This window comes from Sebastes fasciatus, chromosome 15 (assembly GCF_043250625.1).
Source record: "Sebastes fasciatus isolate fSebFas1 chromosome 15, fSebFas1.pri, whole genome shotgun sequence".
NCBI classification, from domain to species: Eukaryota; Metazoa; Chordata; class Actinopteri; order Perciformes; family Sebastidae; genus Sebastes; species Sebastes fasciatus.
In genome coordinates, this window is record NC_133809.1 from 6,628,562 (window position 1) to 6,638,781 (window position 10,220).

General features: G+C 36.3%; 1 protein-coding gene across 1 annotated transcript; it reads right to left on the minus strand.

Annotated features, from left to right (window-relative positions):
• Positions 1–1,764: 1,764 nt before the first annotated feature.
• Positions 1,765–9,589, minus strand: golga5 (golgin A5). The gene is made up of 13 exons (XM_074660576.1): positions 9,395–9,589; positions 6,952–7,614; positions 5,931–6,152; positions 5,622–5,841; positions 5,413–5,536; positions 5,112–5,315; positions 4,763–4,933; positions 4,376–4,504; positions 3,569–3,667; positions 3,205–3,427; positions 2,470–2,569; positions 2,309–2,372; positions 1,765–2,223 (listed from the first exon to the last, which is right to left on the minus strand). The coding sequence occupies exons 2-13, from the start codon at positions 7,604–7,606 to the stop codon at positions 2,143–2,145; spliced, it is 2,292 nt and encodes a 763-aa protein (XP_074516677.1). The 5' UTR covers positions 7,607–7,614; positions 9,395–9,589; the 3' UTR covers positions 1,765–2,142.
• Between the last annotated feature and the right edge of the window lie 631 nt (positions 9,590–10,220).

Below are 10,220 nucleotides of genomic sequence, written 5' to 3' on the forward strand. Positions count from 1 at the left end.
GCATTGTGGGATGCTGGAGGACCAACAGATTCAAGGTGCGTTCAAGAACCGTAAGAGAAATACAGTCAGGCGCAGCAGCCGTTAGAGGACACATATCGATAGTAAATCCCAGATGACAACACTTGTATATTAAAATATAATAATAATAATAATAATAATAATAATAATAATAATAATAATAATAATAATAATAATAATGGCATATCTTCTTTTCATACAATATGATACAGTTGTTTTTGATTGTTTTTGTTAATTTATTATTATATTATATTATATTATATTATATTATTGTTATTTTTATTGATTGTTGTTTGGCTGGAGTTAGTTCAATCCTTTTTTGTGTAATTTTTCCAAATAAAAGATATTGATGATAAATCCCTATAAATAATACTTGAGATAATGTTCTAACCCGAATGACAACAATTGTATATTAAAAAAAATAATATTAAAAAAAAAAATTAAAAAAAATTAATAATAATAATAATAATGGCATATCTTCTTTTCATACAATATGATACAGTTGTTTTTGATTGTTTTTGTTAATTTATTATTATATCATATTATTATAATATAATAATAATAATATAATAATAATAATAAATTATTATATTATTATTATATTATTGTTATTTTTATTGATTGTTGTTTAGCTGGAGTTAGTTCCATCCTTTTTAAATTATGATGGTGTCATTTTTCCAAATAAAAGATATTGATAATAAATCCCTATAAATAATACTTGAGATAATGTTTTAACCCGAATTACAACAATTGTATATTAAAAAAAATTTTTATTTAAAAATAAATAAATAAATATTAATAATAATAATAATAATAATGGCATATCTTCTTTTCATACAATATGATAGTTGTTTTTGTTAATTTATTATTATATCATATTATAATATAATAGTAATAATAATATAATAATAATAAATTATTATTATATTATATTATATTATATAATTGTTATTTTTCATGATTGTTGTTTAGCTGGAGTTAGTTCCACCCTTTTTAAATTATGATGGTGTATTTTTTCCAAATTTAAAATATCGATAATAAATCCCTATAAATAATACTTGAGATAACATTTAACCCAGATGACAACACTTGTATATTAAAAATATAATAATCATAATCATAATATTGACATTTCTTCTTTTCATACAATATGATAGTTGTTTTTTGTTAATTTATTATTATATTTTTGTTATTTTTATTGATTTTCATTTAGCTGGAGTTAGTTCCACCCTTTACCCTCCGTATTTCAAGAAATTAAGATGGTGTAATTCTTCCAAATAAAAAAAGAGGATATATATATATTAAATATCTAAAGCTATAGTCTTGAAAGTTTCATAACATTTCAAAATGAGTTTAAGTTAACAAAAACATATATTATAACGTATATTAAGTATTTATTAAGTTATTTATTTCTCTCTTTAAGTTATTATATTACTTATTAATACTTATTTTGTTTCTCTTACAGTGCTAGCATACAGTATGTTCATAGATATACTGCATCTTCCCTTTTAATCTTGTATGCTTCGTAAGATGACAAATGTGAAATATAAATATATGTGTGTGTGTGTGTGTAAATTAGACATTTTGGGGGGAAAAAGAGTTAACACACAAACCAAATTGAACCCAAATGTTACATTTAGTACATTTTAAGAGCTGTTATTTAATAATAATTTATTACAGATTTGGCAAAAATATCCAAAGTTACAACTATCAGATAATCAATTAAAAGAGTTCCAGGCTGTGTTGTTTCTTCTAACTCGTTTATTAAAAGATTCTTTTATACATAGTGTTAAATACAATCTCTCAAGAGACCAGAGGTCTGAAAGCAGATGATGAGAAGAACAGATGTGAGATCATGTTTGAGTTAACGTCCTTTCAGCAGACCACCAATACAATATATCACTCTGTGATTATTTTAAAACTCTGCTGCAGCTGTCAGCTATCAATCTTCAGTTGTAAAAAATAAAGAATAAATCAGAGGAAATGTCTTTAATTCATAGCATTTCTGTGCAAAACAGGGAGAGTCAGGACCCAGAGCCCATATTCCAGCAGCGTGTACCATCCTTACATTGAAGGCCATAAAACAAATATCCTTTAAACACCCAACTCTAAAATTCAAGCCTTCTATCTTCCATCAGGTTGACCATGGTGCATTTCTGGTGTGTAAGTCAGGAGAACGATCATGACCCACAGGTGCAGTATCGCCTGTGAAAACAGGTTGAAATGTTAATTTTGATTAACCACAGTTCATTCAGATGGAAATATGGCACACCACTTTTTAAATACTCACTATGTACAAGATAACAAAGACTCTGGCCATAGGGTAGCGCCTCAAGAAGATACCCAGTCTGATGCTGAAATGACAACATTTTCCGTTGATTACACAGGAAACAGTGTAATTAGAGTACAGTAATGGTGAGGACAAACATATACACTCCTGTGAAATGTTACCTGAAACGGTCAATGGTGCTGGCTGCCTTGCGTACTCTGCCATACACTCCTGGACTGTCATGATCACTGAAAAGGACGGGTGTGTTTCTTTGTCGTGCCACTGAAAATACAACACACAGAAAAAAAGACACCATGAGTAAAGAAGTTACCAGTGGACTCAAACTAAGCCTAATAAAACACAGAATGACCCAATGTTTGAAGGGACAGTATGTAGGATTTGGCGGCTTCTAGTGGTGTGGCTGCAGATTGCAACCAACTGAACACCATCTGCTCACGCCTCCCTTTCCAAGACTGCGTACTGTGAGCCACAGAGTGCAAAACCGTGTTAAAGCTGTTACCTTACCGTAATAACACTACTTAAGGAGCAACGGAAATCAGATGGCGGCTGGCGGCAGCGCGGTTTTTAGCAGAATTTGGCAGAAATTAGAACAACTGTGACAACATGGTAAATCATCTGTGGTCGCTGTGGTAAACTAGATTCTGCAAATGACTTATTTCAACACTGAATTCCCTAAGTATTTTATTTATTTTTTTATCAAATGTGTTCCACATGTTGAAATGTTCTCACAAACTTGCTTGATGTTTTTTCTTGTTTGCTGTGGTCTCACATAGGTATTGAAAATGTAAATATCAAGTTAGTATTAGTTATTATATAAAAATACATATCACTGCCTCTTAACAATCACCTGCGTTTAAAATACGAAACACTTTGACCCTGATCTAAACCTGTCCTACCTGGTCCCTCCAGACCGCTCATGTTGATGGCCGGCCCTCCACTCTGTCCTCCCTGAGTGTTCTTCAGCTGCTGTTCCAGATGCTCAAGCTGAAAGACCAGCGAGCTTTTTTCTGTCCCCATAGCCTCCAGCATTGTCTGCTTCTGGATCAGCGTCTCCGTCAGCTGGTGGAGACGATTCTCCAGCTCCGTTTGGCTGCTGCTGCTGAGAGTCTTGTTGGTCAACTGGAAGTACATCATCAAACTTTGTTTGTCAAAGTGGTAAATTGACTTAAGTCTGTCACAAAGCAGATGTTGACCAAGCCCTGACCCAGGAAGAGAGCTCTGCATTTACAGGCACTGTATAATAATTATAAAGTGACTGACCTGGTTCCTGAGTTTTTGGATTTCATCTTCTCTGTCCTTCATTCTGCTCTGCAGACTGGTTTTGGCTCGATGCTGCTCTTCCTCTAGGTACTGCAGCTCCTGTGATTTAAGAAAAATACAGAAACATCCCACATAAATTAAGAGATTGATCAGACATGTAAAAACAACCCGGTCTCACGGGAAGGCGTATAAATAGAACATTACATCGACATTCGGTGTGTCATGAGGACACATTTTAGGCTTTTCATGTGCCATTTGTACGCCGCTTTTCGGGTGATTTGTACACCACGCAACCAAACTATGGTAATGTCCGCAGTTGGGTTTCGGCAACAGAACCACTTCGTTAAGTTTAGGAAAAACGTCATGGTTGGCCTTAAAATCAGTACGTAAACTAAGTAAAATACGAACGGAAACAATGTAACATAAGTACAGAAAACATGTCACAAACGTCACTAACATAACTAACAAAAAAAAACACGGGTCTCCTGGTTAAAATTCATATGTTTGTTGCACCCATCCGCTTCCAGTCCCACCTGCCATAAGCAGTCTTTCTCATTTTTTATTCTACGTCACTAGCTCTGAGCGTGGCATATTTGCATATTTGCTCTGATGCGTTTACATTGCAGTCAGTACAGACTACATGCCATACAAATGACACGCCAAAAGCAACCACGGCGTTGTTATTGTATGCTAAATACCTTGTGCATTACTGTGTCATTCATACACCTTTTCATGCGAACAGGCTGTGTAAAAACTATGAATGTAATTTCAGGAATCTGTGGCATTTTAAGAAATCATCACCCTTACCTGTTTGTAGCGCTCGACCTCGGCCTCCACCTCCTGCTTAGCTCTGTTCTGTAAGGCCTGCTGCTCCTCTAACTGCAGCTGCTGCTCCCGCCACGTCTCTGCCTCCGTCAGGGCCTGATTCTCCAAATCCTGCCAGATATAAAATATGTCTCACTTATACAGTACAGCTGAATCAACAACATCCCAACTGCAGATTTGCAGCCGTATATCAACAATAAACTAGACAGAAAACATAAATATTTGTTTTTGCAGGAATTATACAGCACCTGCAGACAAATACATTTACAAACCTCCCAGTCCATCAACCACACAGGGATCAACATTACTCACATTACTTTGAATTAACACTTCCTCTACCCATATTGTCTGCCATTTAAAGCATCTCACCTGTATTTCTATCCGAAGTGTGTGAACTTGCCCCTGTAGTTTTTGGATGTCCTCCCTCTGTAGCTCCTTCTCGTGACGCAGGTCCTCCAGCTCCATAGCCACGGCCCCGCTACCGTCCAGGGTGTCCAGACCAGATCCCTCCTTCAGACTGCTGATCAACTTCTCTTTGGACTAGACAACCATTTAAACCATTATCAACAACAGTTGAAGCTTATTAAAAAAGCCTAATAACAAAAAACACAATCGCAAAAGGACACAAAAAACAGGAAAACGCTCTAAATCTGTATGTAAAAAAAAACAATGATTGTCTGGAACAGTTTAAATAAATGCAAAAGACAGCGAGTCTTACTTGCAGGATGCGTGAAGCTTTGTGCTTGTAGTCTTGTAACTCCTGTCTGACAGTCTCGGCTGCAGCTTTGGCACTTTTCAGTTGCGGTTGGAGGTCGTCGACCCTGAGCTTCTCCTCTGCAGCTCGCCGCTCTGCTGCCGTCACCGCCTCTGCGAGGGTCTGCCTCTCAGCCTCCACTTTGGACAGGCGGCCAGCATACTCGCTCTACACAAGAACACAGAGTTAAGAAGTCTGATCATTTCCATGTATTCAGTCGAGACTTAACTGTCATATTTTATAAAGGCAGATGAAAGATGTGCACCTGCATCTGCCGGTAGCTGTCCTGTTCCCTCCTGACGGCGAGGTCAGCCTCTCGCAGCCTATCCTGTATCGATTCAAGAGCTTGGGACTGCATGCTGCTCCCTTCTGTGTGGTCTTGCATAATTCTAAAAACAAGGAAAACGATATATAAACCAATTCATAAAAGCTTAATCTGATCTCTATTTCAAAAAGGTGGTTAAGAAAGTGCACCTTGACTGTTCCTTCTGTGCCTCCTCTAATGCAGCACAGCGGGACTTCAGCATCTGATCAGCTTCATCAAGTCGGATTTTTAGGACTGCAAGTTGACCGTCTTTGGCAGAGAGGGTTTCTGTTAGGTCGTCAACCTTTGACCGAAGTTCCCGTAACATCCGGTCAGTCTGAGACTGCTCCGAGTTCCATCTGTCTGCGCGTAGACGAGCCTGGTTCAACTCTACGTGAGTAGAAAACCACGTAATCAACACAGAGGGAGAGGCGCAGACATGTAGGTCATCTTTGTTCCTGCTTGATCTCATCTCTTACCGTCTTGTAAGTCTTTTGCCCTCTGGATGACCGAAGCCATCTCCTGGTTGAGGGAGCCCACCTCACTGCGCAGCAGCTGGTTCTCCAGACGCAGGCTGGACATGATGTGGCTCTGTGGCTCCTCTGTGGGAGCAGGAGGAGGAAGAGGAGGAAGAGGAGGAAGCTCCTGCCTGCTGGACTCTTGAGGGACAGCCAAGCCGGAGTCTGAACTGTCAGGTGTGTCTGTGGCGGCCGGGTAGGGGTGAAGAGAGAACACACAAATATATCATCCAGATATAAATGCCTAGATTTCTGTAAATAAATTACATTGTAAAGCTGTCAATCTACAGGTGGACAATAATAAATAGTACTAATTATAACACATTAATAATATCTAAATATATTATAAAAATATAATCTTCTTTTGAAAATTTTATTTATAGTGGTTTTGCAAACATAATAAAACAAAGCAGACAAGACATACTTAAACCAGGTAGACAAGTACAATAAAATAATGATATGAAAAATAAATATGTGAATAAAAATAATTACAAATAATGGTAATAATAAAAACAAGTAAATATATAATAATTACATTAAACCCCATCCTTATGTTCTCCCCTATAATAAAATAAATAAAATAAATAAAATAAATAAAATAAATAAATAAAATAAATAAAATAAATTTAGGAATTAAGTATATATGTATTGATTATAACAATAAGACAAAAAAATAAAAATAAAAAGGTTAAGGCAACACTAATTTTTACTGTGTTCACGGCTCAATATATTCTTTTGATATTAATAGCACAAGAGGGACAACTACGTTTCTCATTTCAGAATCTGTCACGAGCAATGAGCACTTTAGATCTAGTGTATTACAAACTAAATACAATTACAGATACCAAACGCATAGCTACATTTTACTATTACCAGAGTAATATTCTTGGTATTTCTACTCCTTTATGAATAAGGAAAGCGAACACTTTTCAACACTGACTGAAAATGACATGTGTAATATGTAGGGTATTATTGATCCTACCATGGCTTTGTTCTCTAGCAGAGCTCTCCTCTGATGTTTTCATGCTGTGAGCCGACAGTGAGCTCATGCTTGAGGCCCTGGATACACCTCGGGTTGAGGGTGGCGTCGACGGGGCCGAGTGGATGGTATGAGGCGTGGTGGAAGGAGGAGGTGATGGGTTTTGGGCCTCAGTGACCGGAACTGACACTTTCACATGTTCCCTTCTTGAATCCATCCTGTTGTTGACTGGAGGGTCCGAGCTGTTCAGAAAGTCAAAGAGCATGTCATCGTCCACATCCTGCTCGCTCTTTTTGCGCCTCACAAAGCCAGACGAGGTCTTGGCAGAGTTGGGGGGACTGCTGCCAGAACCAGAGGGGATACTGGCCACGTTGGCGGTGCCAACCAGCAGGGTAGAACTGGATCTCTTAATGTTCCCGGCTGCTGCAGAGACGAAGCTCGGTGCATCTTCAGAGGATGCATAGGAATGATGTGTCACAGCTGGGCGGGTCTGGTAACCTGCAATGTTGTATTCAGGTTTGACAACTGATTCTTCTTCATAGGATGACGAAAAGGAGGATGTTCTCTCCTGGTTATTGGTCAGAGCAGTGGCAGCTCCCTGGTCCACTTTATTCAGGAAGTCTTCAGCTTTCCCAGCGAAGTCAGTAAACCAAGACATTTTGTATCCTAACGGCAGAAACATAACAGCACAAATTGAGGATGAAATGGGCCTTTTTGCTAAGTCCCAAACAGCTTCCAACATGCTATGATTTGACTTTTAACATATTAAACAGGTAATAACACACTTGCCCCCTAAAGGATAAAAAAAACAGCAGATTGTAATTTCAAAATCATTTGAAAATGTGATATAAGGGCTCCACAAATAAAAAAAAAGTTTTTCTTTTAACAGTATAACTATGGGCAGTGGTGGCCTACAGGTTCAGAAAAGTGAGACAGAAAAAACATTTCAATCACAAGGTAGGAGCTGCAATCAGTTTTTGGCAGGTAAAAATTGTATTTGATGGGTTGTAATGGTTCTTTAAAGGAATTTCAGCTGATAAAAAGGATTGAGTGGGCTTTAATCTGTCAGATATAATCCTCATGAATGAAATCAAACCATTCAGAGGTAGAAAAAACCTTCCAGTCACCAGGTAGGAGCTGCAATCAGTTTTTGGCAGGTAAAAACTGTATTTTATGGGTTGTAAAGGTCCTTTAAAGGAATTTCAGCAGGTAAAAAGGATCGAGTGGGCTATAATCTGTCAGATATAATCCTCATGAATGAAATCAAACCATTTTGAGACAGAAAAAACATTTCAATCACAAGGTAGGAGCTGCAATCAGTTTTTGGCAGGTGAAAACTGTATTTGATGGTCCTTTAAAGAAATTTCAGCAGGTAAAAAGGACTGAGTGGGCTATAATCATGCTAAAATTCAAGTTTCCAGCATCACAGTTCCATAGTTCAAAACATGTTAGTAAAAAGGCAGTAAAAAAGTTAGTAGTGCAAAGTACAAAACAAATATACCAGATATAAAAATACAAGGAGATGAAGGAAACTTTTAAAACTGAATATAGTGCAGGGTAACAGCTGTGATACACGACTGTTAAAAATGAGTATAGTGCAGGGTAACTCCAGTAGCTTAGTCTATGAAAGTGCACTGTGTGCATTATTATCTGTCCTGCAGACCGTTTTGATATTATCCTCATGAAGGATCATCGTCATTTTGAGACAGAAAAAAACATTTCCATCACAAGGTAGGAGCTGCAATCACTTTTTGGCGATGAAAACTGTATTTTATGGGTTGTATTGTTCCTTTAAAGGAATTTCAGATGATAAAAAGGACTAAGTGGGCTTTAATCGGTTAGATATAATCCTCATGAATGAAATCAAACCATTCAGAGGTAGAAAAAACCTTCCAGTCACCAGGTAGGAGCTGCAATCAGTTTTTGACAGGTAAAAACTGTATTTTATGGGTTGTAATGGTCCTTTAAAGAAATGTCATCAATTAAAAAGGATTGAGTTGGCTATAATCTGTCAGATATAATCCTCATGAATGAAATCAAACCATTTTGAGACAGAAAAAAACATTTCAATTACAAGGTAGGAGCTGCAATCAGTTTTTGGCGATGAAAACTGTATTTTATGGTCCTTTAAAGGAATGTCAGCAGGTAAAAAGGACTGAGCTGTAACCTGTCAGATATAATTGACTGCACAATTTCTGCACAGCTAGCATGCTAGATCAATAACTCAATAACTCAACAGAGCCAAAGCTGGCTAGTTAGGTATTATAACAACACTGCATTGTTTCTGGTACACATACATGACTATAAAGGAGTTATTACAGGAGTTGTCAGCAGCTCAGGGATTACAGTATCATAAAGTAAACACAGTGAGATCAGGATAAACTCCATCACTGCTGAAGCTAACCTGCTAACAGGCTGCTAGAGAGGACAGAGACTCTGAACGTACCGTTTAAAAGACGTCCTAAATGTCCTCAATGTCTCCTGTCAGCTGGCTACCGCCGGGGTTTAACAGGGGAGCATGAATTAGAGGTGAAGTTTGGATAAACACGGTTAAATGTCATTATCTGTCAGAGAGGATGATATTGGTGATCTGCTCAATACGTGGAGCAGGAAGCGCTGCGAGCAAGGACCCCAAAACAAGAGCGACTCCACAGAAGCCTGATTAAAAATCAACCAATGAGCTTTACAATGCACATCACCCACTTCCTGCTGGTTTGTATACTCCTATGAGCTATGAATATAATATAATATAGTATAATATAATATAATATAGTATAGTATAGTATATTATAGTATAGTATAGTATAATATACTATACTATACTATACTATAATATAATATAATATAATATAATATAATATAATATAGTATAATATAATATAGTATAATATAGTATAATATAATATAATATAGTATAGTATAGTATAGTATAGTATAGTATAGTATAGTATAATATAATATAATATAATATAATATAATATAGTATAATATAATATAGTATAATATAGTATAATATAATATAATATAATATAATATAGTATAATATAATATAATATAATATAATATAATATAATATAATATCTGATTTTTTTTCAGACATTTTTCAGATCTTTTTTTCAGTCTTTTTTTTCAGACTTTTTTCAGATCTTTTTTTTCGGAAATTTTTTCAGACTTTTTTTAGATCTTTTTTTTGGACAATTTTTCACATTTTTTTTCAGACTTTTTTTCAGGCATTTTTCAGGCATTTTTCAGACATTTTTCAGATATTTCTT

What these genes read in the sequence shown, in the direction of transcription:
- golga5 (XM_074660576.1), bottom strand. Translation starts at nt 7,606, where the DNA reads ATGTCTTGGTTTACTGACTTCGCTGGGAAAGCTGAAGACTTCCTGAAT. An exon ending in AAGCTTCACGCATCCTGCAA is followed by an intron (nt 4,934 to 5,111) that starts GTAAGACTCGCT and finishes ATGGTTGTCTAG; the next exon opens with TCCAAAGAGAAGTTGATCAG. An exon ending in AGCACCATTGACCGTTTCAG is followed by an intron (nt 2,373 to 2,469) that starts GTAACATTTCAC and finishes TTGTCATTTCAG; the next exon opens with CATCAGACTGGGTATCTTCT.